Here is a 26,264-nt window from a genome sequence, read left to right on the forward strand (position 1 = left end):
CTGCCCAACCGTCCGAAATTATATGCGAACCAGGCAGTATATATCGGAGTATTTCATCAGGTAAAAGTCGAGTTAATTCATGGGCACTGCAATACTATTGGCATCGCAAAGAGTAGCCAATGACAGGAAGGAGCGATCGACCGAGCCTCGCTTCCGAGCCTAGAGGGTCCGCCCTGGCGAGAATTCCGACTTTTGCCTAACCACGTTCATCACTGTGTGTTTTCGCCCTAATTCTGCGTTTGGAGGAATCTATCTGGAGTATTTTTTTTTTTTGATAATTAATTTTACGTCGAATCACTGCTGACGATGTCAGATGTTACCAAAAATAAAATACAACCGTTGTCGAGGCAGTGTTCCGCGGTGTCGGCGGCAGCGCGTTTCATTAGCGGACGCGGTAGGAAGGGATGGACCTCTGAGGTCTGCCAGAGAAATTCATCCGGCGGAGAGCCGCGTTTTTTGTTGTTGTCTTGGGGACCGTACAAGAAGTCGCCGTTGTTTGTTGTTGTCCTCACGTCTCACAGAACTCGTGTCCGCGGTCTCGGTCGCGCCGCGATACTATCAACCTCAACATCACTCGACTGCAACACCGCGTCCAAGTCGCAAACACGCTAAATCGGCAACAACCGAAAATTTGCCGGGCCGGTGATTCAAGTTTCAGTGTCAAAAATAATCATACCAGTGCAACTCGATCGTGTTAATAGCCCAACATCATAAAAATACATAATCCACCGTGGTGTATAAATGACATCGTCGATGTGATGCAAATAATTAAAAATTGTTTTTGTTAAAAAGCGGCGATGTTTCGCATCCGACCGCTCGTTGAAATCGTCTATTATTTTTATCCGTTACCGTTTCGGGTAAATATGTTATAATCCAAAGAAATGTTAAAATAATAATTATAAGCCGTTGTTTAAATACGTTGGTTGTTGTTTGTTTTTTTTTTTTTTTGTAATAATAATTATGGAACATCAACAGAACGGAGTGGATGTGTGGGTAGGTAAGGAAAATATGTTTTTTTCTTGTATTTTTAAAAGTATTGTATTATATAGCGAATCATACGGTGAAAGTGTGTTGTGAAAAATTTGCATATTTGAGTATCGATTAAAATGTCGTTAATTATGGATTATTTTAAAGATTAAAAAGTTATTTTATTTTTATTGTGCGTTCGTGTTGACGTTAACTGTAGGTGGCTTTGAAATATCTCTTAATTAATAGCTCGTATTAGAGGGTAATTAAACGGTTTAAAATTACCTTTAAGATCCATCAAATGGCAATTAATGTGCTACTCGTACTTTGAAGTTCTTGGATGTTAATAATGAATCATTTTTTATAGTCGAATACGTCAATATATTTTATTTCTAATTAGTGTCGTAATGGTGGAATTGCATAGACAAAAATTACGGCAAATGAGACTTAACAGTTTTATATGATTTTTCTAATACAGCGTTCAAATAGTAATAATAGATTTAACGACTAAAGAGTACTTCGTAGGTATATAGAATGTTTGATCTCTTAACAGGAATTTAATTTATATTTTCTTCTAAACTTTATTCCTTTAAATCAAGTTATTCCATTTGGAAAGTTTAAATATTTATTCTGAAGATACTGTTGTGAAATATACCGTTATAATTGTTATAGTTGATGAATATAAAAAACAACACTATCAGTATATATTTAATAATATATGGAAACTACATATGTATATTAAAAACAAGTTTATATAACACAATTAAGAATTGAGAAGAAGGCTTTTGAGCTCTTTTTCCTATTATGCCGTACACTAACATTAGAATAATAACTAACAAAATTAAATTAAAATTGTAAAATAGATTCAAATATTCAAAAGATGTATTGTGAATATAATTTCGTAATAATAAAAAGCATTTAAAAATTAAAATCAACATAACACAATTATTAAATAACTATATAATATCGTTGTACAAAATATATTCAATAATGCAATGATTTTTTAAGTATCTTAGGATAAAATAAAGTATTGCGTCTCAAATGAAAATTAGAAAATGCATCCAATTCATTTTAATATGTTTAATAATAAATATTATATTAGACTTAATAAAATGACATTTCATGGAGTTGACACTATTTTGACAACCTTTCATTGCATATAATTTCTTCATATAGATAATAGGTATTTCAAATTAAGATAAGTGTGATTATTTAGTATACGAATCCAAAGAAAAAAAATTAAAATCTATTTTTGTTATGTATCATAGTGGCCAAAATTATTCATGTTATGTATATAATCTCTATTAGTTTTAAATATATGATTGTCATTAGGCGTATATATAAATTAATTTTTTTTTTTCAGGACAGGGTCGAGTAAATCAATTAGGCGGGGTGTTCATAAATGGACGTCCATTACCAAACCATATCAGACTGAAGATTGTGGAGATGGCTGCTGCAGGCGTACGGCCCTGTGTCATCTCCAGACAACTGAGGGTGTCACATGGCTGTGTTTCTAAAATACTCAATAGATATCAGGTCAGCAAATTAATCCAAAACTTCTATTTAAATAAAAAAAAGAATTACGGCAATATTGCCGAAATCATATTAAATTTTACTATGTATGTATTTACAAATTTCTTGCTATAAAACGATTATTTAAAATGCTGCGAAAATTCGTGATTATGTCATTTTTATAATAGCGCGTGAGTAACAGTACAACTATTCAAGGTCATTTATTTTGTGCCATCTACATCTCAAATGAAGGCGATATGATTTATATTGGATCAAACGACCCAACTAAAACCCACTGGGTGTAGTATGTGTGTTGTGTTTTTTTTTTCGTTTCTAGTATTTAACCGTGTCAAATCAATCTCTGCTACACGTGTGTGCATATCAATTGACATCAGGTCAATTTGTAACATAAGACCGATTCATATTGTGCATAAAAAATATATATGTAACAGAAAACATTGTAAATTTTCTTTTTTTTTATATACATTTGTATATGACATGCAAATTATTCGGAAATGATTTATATTTAACATTCAATCATTTGATTATATGATTTTTTTTTTAAACATCATTTTATATTTAGTCAGACTTAAACATATGTTCATAAGTTCATAATGAATTCAGAATAATATGCAATATGTGAAATGAACTTAGACGAGTTGACCCAATTAAAAATTACGTTAAATAATTTATTGAGACCCAAATCGTAAAAAAGTTGTGAACGTATGAAATTTGCGCCAATAAAAGTTATAATTTTTCTCGAATGGTATTTATTTAAAATTCTTAATGTTATTCTATCTTATATCACCATTTGTAATTAACAATAGTTCAAAATTAAACATTAAAATCATATTAAAATAATTTACCCTAATTTTTAATAGTATGATTCCTACCCTTATTAAAAAATGTTATTACAATATGTATATTATATTATAATATAACATATTATTTATTTAATATTGTTATATTTTAACGCCAAATATGTACATATGTACATATACTATAAATACTGTGTTGATATAATATTTTCTTCTGTATTAAAAAATATTAAATGTAGGTATTTTGGATACAATACATATGTATATCTATTTTTTTTTTAATAATTGAGATAAACCACACTATAACCATTTAATAAAAATGAACCATAATTTCATCAAATTATAATTAAAGTCGCCCAATAAATATTCAATACTAAATATCCCCCAATTACATATGTATATTAAATCAAACCGTTTTAGAACATTTTTCATACCCCAAATTTACATTTAATCATAATTGCTATGAGAAAATTGTATTAATTTATTCATGGTTCCAAAATAGTTGAGCTCGACTATGTTCTCCATTTTTTTCCACAAACTAAAAGGTTGACTGGCGATGTCAACGCCGATCACAGATTTCATTGATATTATCGGTGCCAATTCACGGTATTGCGACGACAGACGGACACGAAAAAAAAAAACATACAGACAGTTAGTTAAGTCACTTTGGTTTGCGCAAGATCCGCTAGTTCCACAGTTTCCACATCTGATCTCGCGATCGGTTCACACGGTATCGATCGCCGATTTTTCCAATAGTTTTTGTCAGCTCGGACCCAACGATCCGCATCGAGATCGATCACTCGAGCGGACGTCGGCCAATTCAAAAAACAGTCAATTTTTTATCGCATGTTTCGTTTCTGAACAGGAAACGGGGTCGATACGACCCGGGGTCATCGGAGGGTCGAAGCCCAGAGTCGCTACGCCGGAAGTGGAGAGCAGAATAGAGGACCTCAAGAGGCAAAACCCCGGAATTTTCTCCTGGGAAATTAGGGATAAATTGATCAAGGTAAGCTAATTCCAAGTCGATTAATTTTTTCCCCACCTTTTAGAGAGTTTGCAAAATGGATTTTTGCCGTAATTTTGATGAGAATTTACGTTTTGCCGCGTGAATTATGTATTTCTGAATAATAAATTGTCTTCACAACAAAACCTTTTCGAGATAGCGCTAACTTCTATAAATGTATTATAATATTTGCATGAATCATCAATGACAGGGGTCGGAAACTCTTTTATACATACATAGTTTCAATAAACTTATTTTAACGACTGGTTTAAAGCTGATTATATGAAAATGAATAAATTTTCTTTAGTCAAATTGCTAAATGATTTTTAAGAAAAACTCTTCAATTTAATCGTAATATTTTAAACATAATTATAAATTCAGATTTTGGATTAAAAGAATAATAATTAAATGAGTATATATTTTATGTAAGTAAATTGTATAAAAGAGTTCTTTAATTAAATGATTTGTAAATTCAATATATGTAAGTATTCAGTGTCCGACTTCAAATTAAGCATGTTTAATATTTGATTAAAAATTGCACGTTTTAAAGTTTCCCAACTCTTCATTGATGCATTTTATGATTTTTTTTCAGTGATTTAAAATCTAAATTTAATAATAAAATTTGATAAATTTATATCTGTAATTACGAAAGCAATTATTACAACCTTTTTTTTACAAGTTTTTAAAACGCGAAAAGAAAATATTTTTTCACACAAAAAGTGTGTTCACATACAAATAACAGACTTACAGGTAAAAGTGAGAACGCTCGACAGGAAAAGCGGGACTAGATGTTGGTTGCCATTATGCCGGTGCCAGACATGATTTCAAAGAAGTGATCACTTTTTTGAAGACTTTGCTCACACATTTGGTCACATATTGTTGTATCTGCCAGATATATGCTCAAAGATTTGATCAACTATGTAGGCTCGCGCAACTAGGCCTCGCGCAGTGTGGCAGGCACACAAACATTTGGACTTTTATCCCTTTGATGTGCGCTAAAAAACCGACACGGAACGGCAAAGCGCACTTAAGTGATCAAATATGTGACAATAGTATCAAATGCCCGTGCCACACATGTGAACACTTATTTGATCACATCTTTGAACACATGTCTGGCGCCGGCATAATGGCAACCAACATCTAGCCCCGCTTTTCCTGTCGAGGTTTCTCACTTTTACCGACTTACAATCGCCAGTAATGACTTTTCTGCAGCTCATTTCACGTAGATTTTCATCAAATTTCTTCGGTGAAAAGTTTCCTATTGCCTGTGACTATTACGGAGGAACTAATTGTGTACCCCTGATCGACAAAGGCCTCTCGGCATAGTGCAAAGGACCGGTCTTTGGAGTGTGCGCGACCTCAAGTGGCCGCTGCCCCCGGGGCCGACCGCTAATGTATGGGAGGTGCGCTACCTTTATTTTACGATACAAAGAGCCGACAAACCACACTGATCTACTTGAACACTAAACACTATGCTTTTGACAGACTGTATCCAGCCTAATATTTTCGATTTTACACCCGATTCCCTCAATCGATGAGCTTAATTCGCAAAATACACACCCCGTCGACGAGTAACCGCTTTCGATACTTCAACTTCCGCATTACAAATGCTCACCCTGTGGAATGATATGTATTTGGTATTATTTCAGTTTTAGATTTTTCATATATTTGATATGTATGTATGATCTGATTCAAACATTAAATATAATGTTTTGCGTTTAACAATAATGTTTTGCATTTAACAATAACTAAAAAATACTGGTGACCTGAATACCTTTATTCTGTTTTTCCGAGATTCTGGTGACATCAAATAAAAATAAGTGATAACCATTTGTGAATTAAGTCAAACAAAAATAGTGTTTTTGGAACGGAAAATTGGACTTCTGCCACTTTCAAATATAACGGCTCATATGTAAATATGTGCATATGTATTTTTCAATGCCTTGGCCAGATTTTCAACAATATTTTGTACCTACTAGAAATATAATTATAATAACAAGTAGGAAATTTATTCGATAGTCCCTCTTCGCAAGTGATAAAGTTTTCCCAATGTATACTTATTTTTTTAATATAATCGGTAAGCTATAAAATATTCGGTTGAAAGAAAAATGAAAAAAACTATTAAATATTAAACATGTTTTTAAAGCTTTTTTAGCAAATATTTTCAGTTGCTAACAAGAATGAATATGCAAATAATAATTGTCATTAATATTTTGACAAACTTATTACAGTAATAAATTTTTAAGGCAATATTACGGGGGATTTCATCCAGTAACCCATTAAATCTAATACGTATATAATTTCGAAAAAGATTTTGCATGTTTCAAAACAAAGTTTCTATGACGACAATTCAATTGGTTGAATATTATACTTTTTTCGATTCAAATAAATTTAATAAAAAAACATTTACTATTAGATTCGCCAAGTTTAAGCTGTTTATATTACAAATACTGAGCGAAGCCGGGTCAAACAACTAGTATTCTATAAATAAAAATATTTTAGGCAAAAAATACATAGGCTAAATTTCAGATCGATTTAACGATCGGAAGTGCACTCAAATGGACAACAGGGCGAATGAAATTTGTATGTCAAACTGAATAGAAACTTTTAATAATATTAGTAGAGTTGTAAACTCTTCTACATATTTATGTAACTGAATCGATAATTAATTCAAATTATTTCCAAATAAATAATAATAATGTAGGTTTATCTACGATTCTAATAAAACAACAAAATTATGTTAGAATTTGTATGTAGTGTTTACAAAATTTAAAAAATATAATTGAACTGCAAACTTAATATTCAAGAATATAACGTATTTAAAAACAATAGCTATAATTATAATAATAATTGATTCCAAAAAAGGGTACGCTGACAGCATAAACAATCGATTGTTTAATTGAAAGAAATTATAGGCATGTTGAAAAATCGTGACATTACACGCCCACGCGTCAAATAACGTTTCGCATAAGATTCGATCTACGATTTTATCACAAGAAGTTAATATGAATATTAAATTATTAGTAGCATAGTTTTTTAAATTAATTAAAAGCAAAATCGTCGGTGTGCCTGCGTGAGTAATTTATTATAGTACGTTGGACTATGTAGTTTGTGACGAACTTTAAGACTTTGATGACATCAATCAAAATGTCGTCCTTACATTGCCTTAGCTTAGATTATGTCACCTGTCCCAGATTCGGTCGTTATAATTTTCAAGTTTTGTCTGATGACTCTTCCGTGATCGTATATTATTATTACACTGTGACGCAATGACAAATTTGAGCTTTGCTATATACATTGTACATATGCACAATACAAATACATTCAACCCATATATAATACATTTGAAAAATATGCATTTAGCTAATTGATGAATTAGTGATTGATTGTTACACTATTATGCATTTTATAAATCAAGTTGTGTATTAAATTGAAACGTGGCGAAAAACCAAAAATAAATTTATGAATATAAAAACCACGTAATCCATAAGTAATAGAGAATATACGATATAGTAAATATATTAAAATAATATACAAAATAGTGGATTCAATTAAAAAATGACAATAGAATATAGTTTTTTTGCAAACATTCGAGAAATACAAACACATATCGGCCTTAAAATCATTATGATCCTTAGAAGGAGGTGTTTTATTGATCATAATCATCATATATTACGATAAATTTATATTATATATGGCAAATCATTACTGCAGTTTAGCCGCGACTTCCAGCCGAACGAATGAAATATTTTTACGATCGATCGGTCAAGCTTTATGTTTTGAATGGTACATGTCTAAGTAGTCATTTTATAAAGTTCGTATTACATATTTTATTATTGTTATAAACAAAAAATACAATGATCATTAATAGGTATTATTATATTTTATACTTACTTATTCTTTCACGCGTACAACTTGGAATCGATTATAAAATTACGATATTAAAAGACATTCATCACCGTTAAAATTGATTCGAGCGAGACACGTCATTAGCACTGGCATAATATTATCGATAGGAACTCACCAATGGGTATGGTAATAAAGATATCTGGAAACAATAAAAATGCAACCATTAAAAATTGCAGTTTTAATGCGTTTTGTTGGGCCTCGCAATCGTTGCGCGCGAATAAATGTAAATCGTTCCAATAAACCAGGCATAAACTCTTACGCGATTAGAAATAAAATGGCTCGAGTTGAAGGATTATTCTATATGCTTATTTCTGTTTTATGGTATACTTTACTCTGCGATTTTGTACAACGGTTAGCGATTGTTCGACTTCGATATCATGATCCTTGCCTGAGTCAACTGATTTCGATCTGACTATATAGCATGTTTTCAAAAATAGTCTTACATACATATGTATGTACATTCGAAGAATGGTTCATAGTAACAATTTGGGTTCGCATCTGCCACACGCTGGCAAACTGTTTAATGTTTTCAAAAACGATTCGCCACGCTTCCGCTACTATATGAATGCTTTTTTGATGGCATAAAAAATCAGCCTTTTCAAAGGAAACTGAACTTTGTGATTTTAAGCGATGTTCGATCATATTAATATATTGTAAAAAAATTTTGGGAACATCCTTAAATGAGGCGGCATTCATTGTATGGAAAATTAGTTTCCGAAGCTGTATTGTTGCTCTATAAAATAATTATAAGCCATCACTGCAGTTTCATTGGAGGTAAAAGTCTCGATAAAATTTTCATAGCATAAAATTCAGCTTATTTAATGATTCAAAATTATATTTTTTTGTAACAAAAATTACAATAATGTACCTATGTATGTATTCAAAACTATAAATAATAGCAGTATATTTCAAAAAAATATATTTTATACACAAAGAAACTTTGACAAATTTAAATAAAATTACATATTTATAAAAATGTATGTATGTATGTAGTTAAAAAAAAGTAGACGGTTTTGTAATAATAATCCAAGCATATAAACGGCCTTGTATTTTATAAGGTATTATAATTAAACTCAAAGAGTACTAAAACTTTTAGTCGATGTTGGAGATTATGAATTACCAAATATGATACCAAATTTTTCAATTGAAAAGTTTGAGATCAAATGGTACGAAGTTAGCACGAGTGTGTTAATATTTTTAAATACCACCGTTAAAATAACTCATGAATTTATTATATCCAGGATTTAATTAATTAATTTCACTTTATAGGAAGGAGTAACCGATCCACCAAGTGTATCTTCAATATCTAGACTTCTGAGAGGAGGCAGTAGAACAGATCCTGAAGGGAAAAAAGATTACACCATCGATGGAATTTTAGGTGGTAAGTGACTAAATAAATTAAATCTAATTAATAGTTAATTTTGATATACCGGTGGTTGACCTTTTAGAATGTTCAAAGATCAATATTGCCACTTATGGCTAATGGTAATAATGAAATTCCTACGGTTTATTTGTGAGCGATTTTAATTAAATATAAGATAATTCAATATTAGCAAAGGGTGTATGTATTTGTACGTAACGTTTTAATTTGATCTAAAATAGCGTATTCGTTTATTCTTGATATCTATAGGTACATATAAATGTGTGTTAATGTATTAAAATTGAACGTATCTAAAAATACACGTAGTATATTTTAAAAGTGTAACTATGTATGTATGTACATATACAAATTTTATATGTATTTGTGCATAGTTAATCAATGTAAAGTATTTCATTCGAGTCGAAACAATTTTAATCAATTGAGCGCACATTGACGTTGTTGATGTAAAATATTTTCAGTTTGGCCAAAGTATTCGCAGAACGTTAATATTTCATGCCACTTAAAGAACACGGAGTTTACCTTGAAAACTTCCAAGAAATTTGATTAAAACAAACGCAATCGACGTCTGAGATGCGAATTACTTGATATTCGAAGGAGTTGCTAGGTATTGATTTACATACATACATTTAATATGATCGAATGTAGACCGATTCATATCTCCAATAGATTCCAAGTTTGGCGATGAATTTTGTATGCTGTATGTTTTCCAAATATGGCCTCCAATTTATTCGAATGAAGTATAATATCAATATAATACGTTAAATAATCTCACAAATACATAATGTAAAATGTTTGGCAAAGAATGTTTAATATACATACATAAATCGCTATTATAACAGTTTCAATAAAATTAATCCGAGAGCTTAAGCCTTAAACCGTACAAATATTTCCATAGAAATTGTAATAATGGTGAATTCGGTGTATTGAAACCAGACCATTACAGACTATTGTTAGTAAATCTAAAATTATCGCGAATTATTTCAAATCGAATTTAACGACACAATGAACTGTCAATTCGAATGAAAGCAATGATGCGTCAAAACAAGCGGCTACCCTACATTTGTGAATTAACATACATCTAAATATGTATGGTATTAAAAAATACAGGGCTTCTCAATATGATTGATAAAGTAATTTAATTACAGTGACAGATTGGTCAGTTGATTTTGGATAAAATAGAAATAAAAAATGTACTGTTTTCGCAATGGCAAAAGTCGCTGATAGTGTTTGAAATCTTGTCAATAATCGTCGTTGCATAAAAATGCAACTCAATTGTAGTGTCAATTTAATACAAAATAGACAAATATTGATTTTAACCAGTGTTCCTTTCATTTTTTTATACCACTCGGAATAAAAAAAATAAAAAAAGACAATGAGAGATCACTCGGGATACTTATCTTTGAAAATTTATGTGATTGTACACCGTAGAATCTGCGTTTGAAATTAAGTATACATATGTAGTAGTACGTGAAAAATACCAAACCATTGTAATTCTGTCATCTTCAGAAGTTCATGTGAAACTCTTGGAAAAATCCATCCGATGATTGATTACATTTCACTTACTTACAAGTATGTTAATTTTAAGACGACCAAAACATTTTCTTTTGCCATTTACCGTTATTTCCTATCCGGAAGAAACTTTTACTAATTACATTTCATAATATGGCATATGTACATATGCTTATCATAGAAAAACATCTACATATGTACATACATACATTCATTCGAAATAGTGTACATGTATATATTAAAATAAAAAGCTGTTTAGCAATTCGAATGACAGATTGATTCAAACGATGCTTAGTACATGCCTAAATTTCTTCATATATGTACGTATGCATACATATATTTCATATGTCATGTTCGTACACAACAAAGCTGGGTTCTCCAACAACGAAATGACGTTATTATCTATATAGACCCGTGCAGGAATTTAAATTCCTGCACCAGGTTGCCACGCTGTCTGGCCGGACATGGTCAGGAATGCAACCCATAATTACTAGACCCCCTCCCCATCAGCCACCCCCACGAATTAGGAATTCTCAAACTTTTTATTTCCACATATTCCGCCGCAGGTACGATTGAGCAATCAAAAATGATTTATTGAAACGCGGATGAATCAAATAAAACGCGTCGTCGTCATTACGTCATTATACAATCGTAAATCTTATACTTTAAATTGTGACTTTGCAATGTGATTAAAATTTACTTTGATTAATAAGTGAGAATTTTCGGAACTTTTGAATGTAATTTTTATTTGACCGACTTTTCATTTGTACACAGAATTAAAAATAAAATTTATGTTTATAATACTTGTATCAGAAAACCGCAACGTTGTTGGTATTTTATTTTGTTTTTGACCGAGTTTATTTTGAAAGGTCTAAAGTTTAGTTTATTACATCGAAATATGAATCGCAATGGCTTTTTGATTGAAATTTATTTAATAATTCCATTGGTTTTTGCGGTTTGTTTATTCGACGTGGCTTAATTATTTCGTGGTGTGTTGATTTTATGAGGATTTATTTGGGCATTAATAATTCATCCAGTAAACAAAATATACATATGTACATAACCACTCAGAGTGTAAAAGTGAGGCCCCGATAGTTAATTGTGTATGAATATTGTTAGCAAAATCTTAAAATTGGTTGTTTTCGTTAAATTGGCATTTTTTTATTCTCATCTATTTACATTATGTTTATCAAAAGTTAGACTAGAGTCCAGTGTTCCGCAACCTTTTTGTTATCGCGGACCGCTAAAAATGTGTATCAAGTTTCATAGAGTCCTGTGATAAAAATGTGTTATTAAAACCATATTCAAAGTTTAACCGTTTTTATCAAATTTTATATAAACATATAAGGATGTCAACATATTAAAAATAAAACATATTTTAATTGTACTAAATATTTGAATAAAATTAAAAAAATATAAAAAAACAATTGTTATTTTAAATATTTTAATTATCAACATAACTTTATAATAATTAATCAATATCAAAAAATTAGTGTGATTTTGGTTCTTGAATATTTTTCGTTAACAAATCTCTCCTTGGTTTTATTGAATTCAAAAGGGCCAAACGCATAACATATGTACATACATGCTTCGAAAGCATTCTGAAGTCGTTTTTTTGTTGTTTTGATTATTGCCATCACAAAAAGTCCAGTTTCCCATAAATACGTTGACTAGAACTGAATTAGAAGTCGCAACGCCTTTGCATTCGGATCTAATTAATGCTTATTCAAAATTCATCAGTTCTTTTTCTTTAAAAAATATCTTCAAATTTTCACTGGATTCAATTAGTTTATCTTCTTCTGTGGGTGAATGGTTATTATCGGATTAATTTCAATTCTTAAAAGCAGTAATCTTGTCATTCGTTACAAATACGTTACTTCGTGAACCTTGTAGAGAAAGATTGGGATGATTCATAATGGAAAATAATATATCACCGATATAGTGAGATTTGTTACCTAATCTAAAGTTGATTTCTTCTTCTTTCATCTCTGTTTATATATTTCGATAAGGCGAGGCAATTCGCGGACCCCTGAGACAAAACCAACAATCCCAAGGGGTCCGCGGATCACCGGTTGAAGAACACTGGATTACTTTATTTTGTTGTTACAATTGAACTCAAATCATACGATCATTAGATCTGAAATTTAATAATTTTTGAATATATGTAATTGGATATATCTGTTTGGTTACATATAATGAACTACTCACAGATTTTAAGCTGATATTTTCTGCTAATAAGCTAAACATATCAAACCTTCATTTGATATCACACATTGATATTAAAAACGCAATAATACTTAAAATAATAATAAATATCAGATTAAAACCGAAATAATATATATTTAATAAAATTTTTGGCGTTTTTGTACCTTGTTCAAACGTATTGTGCCTTTTTCTAATAAAATTCCGTATAAAAAATGTTAATTTTTTATAAGAAAGCCTTACATATCATCCCCCATATAATATGTATATATTATAAATTGCAGTTTATGTTTGAGAGTCGTAGTAGCGTTTGTGGGTAGTACCTACCTATGTACGCACGAACGAGTGCAGTGTGACGTAAGCGCGCACGTGCTCACAATAGCGAATATCCGAGATTCGCTGCTATGCATAATTTTTGCGTAGTATGATAATACATATTCCACATCATTTCCATGTGAATAATTAAACTAAATTTTAATTTATGTCATGTAAACGTAACGCGCACCGGGACGGGACCTTCTGCACGTTATTCGAGCATCGGATAGTGTCACCGAGTCGGACACGTGACACGTTAAATCTGAAGGTGATCAATCCCTAATAAAATATTGGATGATAGATTTATTTATATAAACATTAAAATAATATAGGAATTTTTCCAGTTAAATTTGACATTTAGCGTTAGTTAAATACATTAAAATTATAAATATTTAACAATATAATTACAAAAAATAAATAATTACATACAGTTAAAGTTGACATTCATGATCAACGATTCTTTGCTATACGTCTTAACTTTCGGGTGCTAATTAATTGAACTTTAATTTTTACCATTTTCACATTCATATGATTTACACTAAATTAATACATATGTACAACTAATATGTCGCACGAATAACAATTTATTGAACTTTAATTAAATGTATTCAACATTCAATAAATTATTACAACATTCAACAAATATTATATATTGCACATGAAAAAAATGATTATCACAGGAATTTATAAAGTCAAGTATTTATTTTAAAGTTAAAAGTATTTGAAATAAAATTACGTGTACTAGTGAATACGATATAAAATAAAGTTCAATTATACATTCCTTTAAATTTGAGTAATTGTTTTTAATGCGAAATATGCATGATATTTATATTAGAAATGAAAATTTGAGAAACGCTGCGAAACAATGACAGGAATAAAATGCAATATGTACATTGTTCGGGCTTGATCGAACTGATTCGAGCTTGTCGCGTTGACGCAATAACGTACCGAAACGTAGACTTGATTATACATATACATATTACTAGTGATTAGCCCAATGGAATATCATCGCATGGGCATAAAATTATTATGGCATGTAAAATTATTCAATAAAAAATAATATTAAAAGTAACCAGAATAGAAATCAAAATCGGGAATCGGAACTGAAATCGAAATCGGAAAATGGTATCGGGAATCGGAATTGAAATAGGAATCCGGAACCAGAACTGAAAAAGGAATGAAAAACCAGACCTGAAATCGGAATCGGAACCGGAATCGATCGAGCACATTCGAGAAGATGTGTTCGATCGATTGCAAATATTTGATCATTTTTTCTTTATCTATGTACGTAGTAACAATAGATGTAGTTTTGTGATCATGTGAAAATTCGAACTCGAGATTTTGACTGATTCGAACTCGGAATTACTGATCACGTTTTCATGATCTAGAAATAAATGTGTGTGTGTGTGTCTGTGTATTTTGGGGATTTTTTGAACACCGTTAATCCTATCGAACTGAAACTTAGTGAAACTTTCTGAACCGGAAGTAGTATACATATTTAAAAAGTAGTATACATACTTTTACTCTAGAGAATTGAGGTTTTTTATGTTTTTCTTAGAAATCTTTTGATTCATTGTACTGACATTTCATATCTAGAAGTTTAAGCATAATAACAAGTTATGTATAAAATTTGGTAAGCATCCCTCAACCGGAAGTGGCAACTTACTCTTGTTCGATTTTTCTTCCACTATTTTTTTCGACCTCTTAAACATGCGTTCTTCACGAAAAAATTCAAGTATAATTTTTGTATCAATGTGATGAAAAAAAAAAAATAAAACCATTATATTTAATAAACCGGAAGTGGGATTTTTTCCTCTTAGAAAGGTCAAAAATGTTGTGTCCACTACTCTGTCCACACCCCTGAACGTTTCAAACTGAAAATTTATATTTGTACTCTTTATGTACTAACTTAGAGCTGATAAGGTTTTAGTCAGAATTTATAAACCGGAAGTAGTATTTTTTTTTTTATTTCATTATTTTATTTTGACCTTTTAAATAATTTAAATCTTCTTGATAATACTGTTTTTTTAATTAATAAAAAAAATTTGAACAAAATCCGACAACCGGAAGTAGAACTTTTGTCTTGTGAAAGTTTCCATACATTTGCGCTCAATTTGTATCGAAAATGCTGTCATAGTTATTAGTACATACTTCATAATCTGTCTGTATGGTTCAATATCGAGTTTTGTTTAGTGACCTTCTTATATTCCTCAAATACATAGATAAAGTCAGGGGTTGGTCACATCCGAATTTTTACTTTATCTATGTACGTAGTAACAATAGATGAAGTTTTGTGATCATGCGAAAATTCGAACTCGAGATTTTGACTGATTCGAACTCAGAATCGATTACTGATCACGTTTTCATGTTATAGGAAAAATGTGTGTGTGTGTGTGTCTGTGTGTGTGTTTCTGTGTGTATCTGTGTGTGTGTTTGTGTGTGTGTCTGTGTATTTTGGGGATTTTTTCAACACCGTTAGTCCTATCGAACCGAAACTTAGTATCGGTTACTGAAATTTTTATCGACACGGCGTAAATTTTTTTCAAATTTTTAAGTTGACCGGAAATGGTACCTCCCCTTATAGGTGTCCTCTTTTTTTAAGTTTTTGAATTCAATTATGTATCTCCAAAACCGCTAACTGAATCGGATTAATTTTTTTTTACATATAATATAAATAATAATATCTATAACCTTATATTTTTTAAATATTTTTATCTGAACCGGAAGTAGTAGTTTTACTCTAGAGAATCGAGGTTTTTTATGTTTTTCTCAGAAACCTTTTAGTTTATTGAACTGAAATTTCATATCTAGAAGTTTAAACGTAATAGCAAGTTATGGATAAAATTTGGTAAGCATACCTCAACCAAAAGTGGCAGTTTACTCTTGTTCGATTTATTTTCTATCGTCGTCGTAATTTTTTTTAAATTCCTTTAAAATATAATTAATTTAATTCCTATATTTAATTGTTCAATATGGAAAAAATGCTTCTTTATGGAAAATATCTTTGCATTTATCATTTCGCTTAAAAATTTGGGAATTCTTTTAAATTTCACATTCAATTTTGACGATTTTGGCGTCTAGGGCCGCTGTTCCATTTGCCCCCATCCCTCATTCGTTCACACGGCTATGGCTGGTTCTAAAATATTCCAAAACATTCTGTCTGTATGATGCGGCATCAAGACAAACTCAACTATTATAATTCAAAGTCATTTTTTTTAAGATATTTATTAATTATTTAATTAATTAATTTAAAACACTTCGCAGATGCGGCATTGCCAATCAACATGGAGGTTTCGTTGTGTCATTATTAGATCTCTGTAACAACATCGCCGACACAATTACTTAAATCGCCATTGATGTTTAGTCCGTCAATTCATAAGCTGCTTGTCTAATCCTCTTTGCAGATGTAGTTTTTTAGTGAATGGTATTTATAGATTGATATATCTCTACGTGTTAGGGTCAAAAACCAATTTTTCGATTCATTAGTTCTGAGATGAAAAGCTGTGTGGTGGCTTTGGCGAAAGCTCTGCTCGGGGGGCTTAACTGCGCTTTAGTTACGCTCGCGCTGTTTCGCCACATATCGGTCAAATAACTGAGACCCTTTTGTGCAACACATCACCGACAAAGGATGTAGATAGAGGTTGCAAAACAGTGGTTCGCGAAACTTGACTAAAATTTCCGGGAAATACACTAGCGACTTTTCCGTGAAAATTCACCATCGTTCGTATGTGCAATTTACGTTAAGGTAAAGTTTTCCGTTCGATGACATTTGTGATGTTGGCCTATCTTTGTATAATGTGAATGCATTGTGTAATATACATAAGTCTATAACGTCACCTCGTACAAATTATATAACATGCAACGTTGAATGGAAATTATACTTTTTGCATATAAATACATATGTACATACATTATACGTAAACGTTTGTTAACAAAACGTTTCAAATTTTTTTATTCGGTTTTTAATCAAGAAATGAATGAAAATGTCATTAAAACATGTCATTAGCAGTTCATAATAATTATAAAAGGTATATATTTTTAATTATTCATCTGAAGCTTTATGATTTGATAAAAAAAATTACGATTTTTTATTCAGACTTTCTCTTTCATTATTTTTTCTATTCAATTTCATTTAATCTGTTTCAATGATGGTTTTATTTGAAATTCAATGTAATTAAAATAAAAGCCGCGTGGACTGGTGGTTAGAATATAATGCTTTCGAACTAAGTGTTCACGGGTTCGATTCCCACTGGTTTCTGCTGGCCAGACCTTGGATACGTGACTCCAGGTCGATCATTTCCTATAAGAGTTTACCAATTTATCTAATTTTCATTGAAACGGTTCCCTCAAATTGGCATCATTCAGCTTCTCGATTTTTGCTTCAATTTATTCAGTTATTCCGCTTCTCGATTTTCCGCTGATTTCTATAAATGCTGGAAATTTCTCCATAGATGTCGTATTTAATGTAAAATATATAATGATTATGTATTTATAATTGATCGTCCAATCGTCGCATTGGTGCGATCAGTAATGACGAGTGTGCATGATTGATAAAAAAATAAAAATATAAATAATATAATTAATAATAATTTGTTTAAAAAAAATTCGGTTGGCCCAAATAATATATGTATGTATAATAGGTACATTTTTTTGAGTAAAAAAACTTACATATAATTTGAAAAATCCATTGCTCTTGTATGTATTATTGAGATAAAGAAAGCGTTTTTTTTTCTGAATGAATTCAACTTCTATGATTTTGCTCGAAATTTACCTGAAAAAGGTGCGAGTGTGCAAAAAGCTCATAGTATCCATTTAACCTGGACTTTGTCAGTTTGAAACAATGACGCGACACTATTGCGATACAAAACCGTGAGAATATCCTCAGGTTTTTGTACGAGAAACAACTATAAGCACAATCGACGACAATGGACCATTTCCGCACACACCAGCCTTTGTGCCGAAACGGACGGCGGCTTTTTTCATTTTCATTTTTTTTTTGTATGTGTATGTATGTTCGTCATTGACCATTATTGACCGAACTTTGTCAATCGTGACAGTTGAATGTGTCGCCGAAAATGTATCCAACAGAGTTCGAGTGGTGAAAACGCAAGTCGCGTATACACAAACGTTCAAATTTGTTATCGATACATTTATTTGACTTTTTGTCGGTACCTGTACGATACTCTCATAATGGATGGTTCATATATTTCATTTTATTTATATTTATTTCTTCTCAATGGTCCGCTAGCCGCTCGCTCGTCTCGGGAAGATGGACGTCTCGTAAAGTGAGATCAAAACTTGAAATAGAGTGAAATCGTTCAGAAAATTTAACATTTCGAGCGAAAATTCAATTGTAAGCACGGGCGGAAGGAAACGTTAATGAACGTCAAAGCCGCCGCTCTTTAAATTCACTTCTCTAACGAGAACGCAAGTTACAATCGTCTAAAGTTCTAATGGATCTTTTGTATTCCGTTTGCATATTATTTTTACGCAATTTAACTAATTAAACGTACTTGAAGAACAAATATTCTTAAGCTTATTTCTACATTTACTACATTTCATTGAATTATATAAATATTACGAATATCAAACATCTTTAATTGAATAATTCAGGAAATCTAAAAATGCAGAGATAAATATCGAAAATTCAAGGTTTGCTTATTTACTATAAAATATACATATACGTTGTTAAAAACTACACATTATCTAATCCCAAATCGATCGTTTTGACATCTGGAATGCAAAAATGCACGGTGAATTAGCATTGAAAAATATGGACATTCCTATCTCTCCTTGTTATGCCGAACACTTCTATGGAAAAAGTGCTGAAATTTTACCCGAGAGGTTTGCTTATTTACTATAAAATATACATATACATTGTTAAAAACTACACATTATCTAATCCCAAATCGATCGTTTTGACATCTGGAATGCAAAAATGCACGGGAATTAGCATTGAAAAATATGGACATTCCTATCTCTCCTTGTTATGCCGAACACTTCCATGGAAAAAGTGCTGAAATTTTTAATTTGAGTGAGTGGATGAAATTAAAAAAAAATGTGTGGGGTGAGACGGATGAGAGTTGCGCAAAACAGACGAATGGAAGCGTGTTGGAGAGGCTTTCATCCAATAGTATGTAGATGGTGAATGATGATGATGATGATGATGATGATGGAGATAGAAAAAATAGTTCGTAGGTGAAATGTATGTACATATGAACAATGTTTACGAAAAGATGCATTACTAAATTCTGCAACCCAAACATATTGAACCGAAAAGTAATTGTTTTTTTTTTTTAATTTTTTTCATTACAAATTCTTTATTCTTTATCATATAATATGATAAAACCATATATGGAAAATCCGCATAGAAAAATTGAAATATAATAGAATCGCAAATCGAAAAAATAGTATTACATATTAATTTGAAAAAAATTTTAGACAAGTGTACTATGTATGTATGTATTTGAAACTTGTACTGCAATTGGAATAGGATTAAATAAAATACTGAAAATAATGTTATACTTAAATTTATTAATGAATCAAATTAATATACATACATGATTGTATGTACATATATACAGCATAGCTCGGACGTTAAGCTTCTGCTTACCGTCAAGAAGGTGCCGGGTTCTATCCCTGAATGAAAATGAATTTTTCAGAGTATGCTGTTGGTCAGACCTGGATTTGTGACTCCAGGTTGATCGTTTCCTATCAGAGTTTGCCAATTTTCTCTGATTTCATTATTGAAACGGTTCCCGGAAAAAAAAAATTGGCTAAAAATCCTTCCTACCTACTATGTCACCACTATTTGAAATTTGATGGATGTACAATAAAAATTTATGTACAATTCATAGATGTCTCGTTGATTTGCGAGTTTTTTCAGTGTCTCGCAATTCAACGACTTATAATAAAAAAAAAATGCTGCATTTGTATTTGTAATTGGCCAGGAAGGCGCATTGGGATTTACCTGTAAGGCCTTCCTGGTATATATGTAAAATAAAAAAAATAAAAAAAATAAAAAAAAAATAATATGAGCCGGTATATTTCTTAATTTTGAGAAATATTTCGCAAAACATTAAATATATTGTTTTGCGTTAAACAATATGTATTTAAAATACTGGTGGACTGTAATACGTTCAATTCTGCTTTTCTAAGATTCTGGACATGTCGAATTATAATAAGTAATAACAATTTGTGAATTAAGTCAAACAGAAATAGTGTTTTTGGAACTGAAATTTGGATTTTAGCCACTTTCAAATATAACAGTTTCAATTTCTTCTTATATTCTATCTTATAACCTTTTCCAAATATTTTAATACTATAGTTTAATTATGCAATGTACTACATATTTTGTCATGCCTTTATTCTTTACTTTTTAATTTGTTTTCCTTATATTTATCTTTTTCATTTTTGTAAAAATCTATTATTGGACTCGGATGTTACATATATTATTTATTTACTTTTTGTTTTTTTTATACCTATCTCTGTACATCCTGTCTGTTGATTTTTCAATTAATAAAATAAATAAATAACAGGTAATACATTTGTATGTATGTGTAATCCTATCACTATTCTGTAAGTCCTCAAATATACATATACGAGTATACATTCAGATTCATAGCAACGCAAAAACAAAAATTGATTTATCTATTCATTCATTGGAAACGTGCGACTTGGCGTTCTCAATTTCCTGAAGCGGATTACTTCAGAGTCACTTACAAACTGAAAGACCCTACTCGCACAGAGCTACAAGTCCAAATTAGATTCTGCACGACACCGCATATGTATAAAGCCAAAATCGATATACATAGCAGAGACGACGACTTCGGGATTAACACGGGACCGGAATTGAAAGACGGTGTGATATATGTGGTCGATGTTTGGGTATAATGAGTGCCGCGACAGGTCCGATACCTCAACATCCTCCATTGGAGCCCCAGATGCAATGTGCCGCCAAAAGGAGCCGACAAAGCACAAAAGGCGGCACACACCACTCCCCGATACACCTCCACAATAGAATCTGAGACTTTTGACTTTTGTCAGTGTGGGGTCCCCCTCACCCTCCTTCTAAACGCCGTGGCGACAATAATGCATTTTGACATTTGAATCTTTATGCAGTTCGGCGGCGCACACGTAGGGCGCTCTCTCTCTCTCCAGAGCCGAGTCTCATTGTGCCTCAAACGCATACCCATTGCCCATATTTTGATTGTGAAAAATGCGAGTGCGGTCTCTGGGGCCTTTGATGTTCTTCAGATCTTTGACGTTGGGCGTAGGATTTGTATGATGTCCTCGACATCATCACGCCCTTGCGCCAAATGATAACAATGCAACACAAGCGCCGCATCTTAAAAGTTCAAAAGGATCCTTATTTTATTGATTTTTCTACATGTTAAAACATTCCTGTCATAATATATGCGTGTTATCTTGTAGTGTCCTTCACAGTCTGTATGTATACTTCAAGGCATGGTTTGTATAATATTATATGTATATGTATCTCTAATATATAATTTCGAAAGAGACTTTGTAAGTACATATGTAAGTAAATATGTAATTTTGGTTCGTAAATCCGTGACGTCATAGAACAAATGAATATTTACTATTAGATTGGCCATGTTTAAGTGGCTTATGTTTCAAATACCGAATGAAGCCGGGTAAAAACACTAGTAATATATATTTCATCATATATTAGAATTATTGATCGTTAAACGTCAAGATGTCCAAAATTTTTGCATTTTTAAACGTGTCTATTACAATTATTTTTCACCATCGAACGATCAGAATCGATTTAAATTTCCATCGTTGATCAAACTGCGCAAAACGATCGGAAGACTGTAGGACTATAATACTGAATCTTTAGCGAAGTGAAACATAAAGTCTAGTAAAAATGTATGATATGGACGAGAGTTGCTCAAAACGTAAACGAATGTAAGCGAGTTGGAGAGGAATTCACCCAGTGGTGGATGGTGAACGACTGTAAATGATGATGATGATATTTCATCATACGTTAGAAGCTTATCATTCGACTTTTTAGCACTTTAGTGGCTTATGCAATGTTCTAAAAGATTAATGAGTTTTGTTACCTCTTTGTCATGCTACATATGTATATGTAGTAGGATTGGATTTTATTATTAATCAATATATATTAGTAATTTTTTCTTTTTATAATATTTGTATGTACATATTATGTATATAGATATGTCATGAATGAGTCATGTTGAGCTTCGAGGGTTAAAATGTATCTTGAAGTATAAAGAGATACGTATGACTGCTGAAGTCGAAGGAAACTAATCGTAAAGGGGAATTGATTGGTAGTAAATACTAATATTAGTATTGAGAAATTGGAGATTCAGATAAAAGCATGTAAGTACATATATATTTCCATAAATATGAATTTCATGAATCTTTATGAAAATTGAATATATCATAGATATTAACGTTCACAGTTGGAGTTATTTTATTTTATATTTCACAAGTTGAAAAATATTTTTAATAAAATACCAGCGAAATTATGTATATGTATATGAATCGATAAATGGAGAGTGAAATAATGAGCGTTCAACCCGAGAGTTCTTCAAAGGGATCAAAATTCCCAGAATACATTTCAAGCACTTCGAAAGCTTGCAATAGCTAATTAGCATATAATTTTATGGACTTCTCGGTGTATTTCTTCAGAATTTTCATATTGCTAAGTATTCATAATATACAGATATATGTACATATTGTATGCATATTTAAGAATAAGCTATATGTGTACACATATTGCAGTCAAATTACACAATAGTAACTTAAATCACACGTAGTGGACGTAAATTAGGCATAACATAATTTTAGGACCATCTGTAGTTAACTATTTCTTTAAATGCCGTAAAATCAATGGATAAAAATTACATATGAATATTAATTTTATTTATTTTAATTCGATTGAACAGTTTGATTTTAAACTGTGCTTCATGTTGCTTCCGTATTGTTTTTCCTATATACAATTATTTCATAATATTAATTATTTCATAATTTGCAATTAAGCAAATAAAGCTTTGTCGTAAATAATCATATTTTGACAGTAGTTATGTATTTTATTTTAATACTAATCACTTTATTATGTTATAAAAGTATTATACAAAAATACATACATATAATATAAAAGATACGTAACGATCAGACTTCGAATATACATATTATATACATAAGTAACTTGCACGCACATAGCCATTGATTATGTCGAATACTTTTGCTAAAATTTTGACGACGAACGTATACTTAAAATGTTAAATTTACATATTTTACAAGGACTCGATAATTATCGAATTCTAGAATCGCATAAAACGAGCAATTTAAACGGTGATCGATCGACGTTTCCAGCTAATTTCGGCAAAGACGCGCTAATTGTTATTGGCATTATGCTTTGACGAATTAATTAAATTGAACTCATACATACATACGTATAATACCTGTAAGGTATTACGACATTTTTTCCTTCCAAATAATTTAATTTCTGTTGTACAAAGCGTCATTCTATTCGTAGTGGAATTTTAAAGGTAACAATTGCTTTAATGTTAATTGCTGGCGTGGAGTACTCACAGTACGGGTCAGTCGTTTTTAATTTAAGAAAGGTTCGGTGTCTTATGGTCTCCCCCTTTCAAATGAGGCTTTATTAAATATAAAATTCGTTTGGAAGGCAATAAGTATGGCGCGGGCAGCCTCTTTTGATATATGACACCAATATTTCACTGGGCTCGTACCGCGAACCGGTTCACATACTCCTTATTAATTATTATTCAAATTGAAAATCAATTTTACTTTCGACAAAACATCCTTCGCGAGGATCTATCTGCTCGATATAATTTCGTGTATGCTATTTATAAATGTATACTATAATAGTATATGTATCCATTGAATTTATTGACCGTATAGAAATGTTGCCATTCGGATCAATGTCTCGTTTTATTGGGAAAATTGAACGATAACATATGCATTTTGATGTGGGCAACTTTGTGAGCTGTTATCAGCTCTGGGCGTTTACCGACATTTGCATTTGACAAGCGGTGTGTGAATGAAAACACGAACTAAAAGGCTTTAGCGTCATTCAATCGCACCGGGTGGCAAAATATCGCTTTCAACTAAAACGAAAAAAAAATCATCAAAGACATCCGACTGGCACACCTTCCGAAATATATTGCGACAGGGGTTGTGAATTTTCGATGCGTTTTATGTGAACGTTTTGTTAAAAAATGTTTTTATGAATTTTGTATGAAGTTATGTACATACATAGTTTCAATCGGCGGTAGTTGGGAAATTGGTACGTTATGTATGGGAGTGGCGTTTGGCTAATTTATGGAAACCGTTGGGGAAACTTTCAACGGCAAATGTTGCTTAGAACTTGAATAATACATATATTTTAAATAATTATATATGTATATTTCTAAGAGAGGTTACGTAGTTTTATTATATTACTATTTAATTATTGTAGGTACTTACTATCAGTATTTTAATTTTCTTTTGATTTAAATCATATTGCAGTTGATAGTTAAGTACCTAATATGAAAAACTGACATTCAATCAGTTATTATTTCGATATTGTATTATGGATGGAAACAATTTTTATTTTATTTGACTTAAATGCCACTGTGTCATGACTAGTCACCGGAGCCTGAGGGGGCCGTGTATTGTTCAAAGGTTGTAAATGCATTGTTAAAGGTTTGCCGAACAATGGATAGCACTGTGACTATCTTACCTCTAGTCATGACTAGACATAAGCGCTGTAATGCGCCAGCGCCGAAATAAATGGGTTCCTTTTGTCAATTTCTATTGTTAAACCTTTTTTGCTTTCTAGAGAGCTTAAAGGTTGACAAAAGGAACCCATTTATTTCGGCGCTAGCGCATCACAGTGCCGGAGACTGGTCATGACCAGAGACCGGCGAACAAGTTTCTTTGCCCACAAAAAATGGTTCACTATTGTCAACCTTTATTTTTGCTCTCTTACTTTGTAGGACAATAGTAATAGTCATGACCAGATCTCTGGTCATGACTAAAACTACACTAGCTAGTTTTGAAAAATTGCATGTATGAACGTAGGTACATAGGTACATTACAAAGTAGGTATATTAGGGCGGAGCGAAAAACTCGAATTTTGGATTTCCATCGATGGACCTAGTAGAAAACTTTTGTCGTATCAAGGGAACACTAGATAATAAAAAATAATTAATTTTAAACAATGTCCTGTGGCTTCAACCAATTGATTTATCTCGACAAAAATCTCTTTTTCGAGAATAGTTTCGATTTTTTCACCATTTAAAAAATAAACACTCAATATTCATATATTAAAGTTTTTTTTTCTTCATATTCTTGTGATTATTTTGAAAATAAAAGTCGTTGACGGCTTCCTTGGGTACCTTTAATATTTAATATACCTTTAATTTGAACACAATTACGAATTTCGTGAAATATAAGGACCTATTTTGACGCAAAATGTCATGTTTTACCAAATACATTTTTCATTTCATCCGTGGCTTTCCTTGCACCCTTTTAAATTGTATCGGATATCATTCGAGCGCTTCTTTCGTCCATCTATCGTCCGTTCTTTTAGCTACGTGACCTTCTCATTGCCATTTCAATCTCTCTCACTCTCACAATTACACCAACCACCTTC

At 31.4% G+C, this 26,264-nt stretch overlaps 1 protein-coding gene across 2 annotated transcripts in view; it reads left to right on the plus strand.

Moving 5' to 3' along the window:
• The first annotated feature begins 374 nt into the window (after positions 1-374).
• LOC143916405 (protein gooseberry-like) overlaps positions 375-26,264 on the plus strand; it is a 40,028-nt gene continuing 14,138 nt past the window's right edge. Inside the window, exons 1-4 of one of the 2 annotated variants that reach the window (XM_077437503.1) lie at positions 375-997; positions 2,330-2,502; positions 4,162-4,302; positions 9,478-9,589. In XM_077437503.1, coding sequence (XP_077293629.1) covers positions 961-997; positions 2,330-2,502; positions 4,162-4,302; positions 9,478-9,589 — 463 coding nt within the window. In that variant the 5' untranslated portion in view covers positions 375-960. The remainder of the gene's footprint in view (positions 998-2,329; positions 2,503-4,161; positions 4,303-9,477; positions 9,590-26,264) is intronic. The other variant, XM_077437504.1, reaches the window with a different exon arrangement.

The sequence above is a fragment of the Arctopsyche grandis genome, chromosome 9 (assembly GCF_051622035.1).
Source record: "Arctopsyche grandis isolate Sample6627 chromosome 9, ASM5162203v2, whole genome shotgun sequence".
NCBI classification, from domain to species: domain Eukaryota; kingdom Metazoa; phylum Arthropoda; class Insecta; order Trichoptera; family Hydropsychidae; genus Arctopsyche; species Arctopsyche grandis.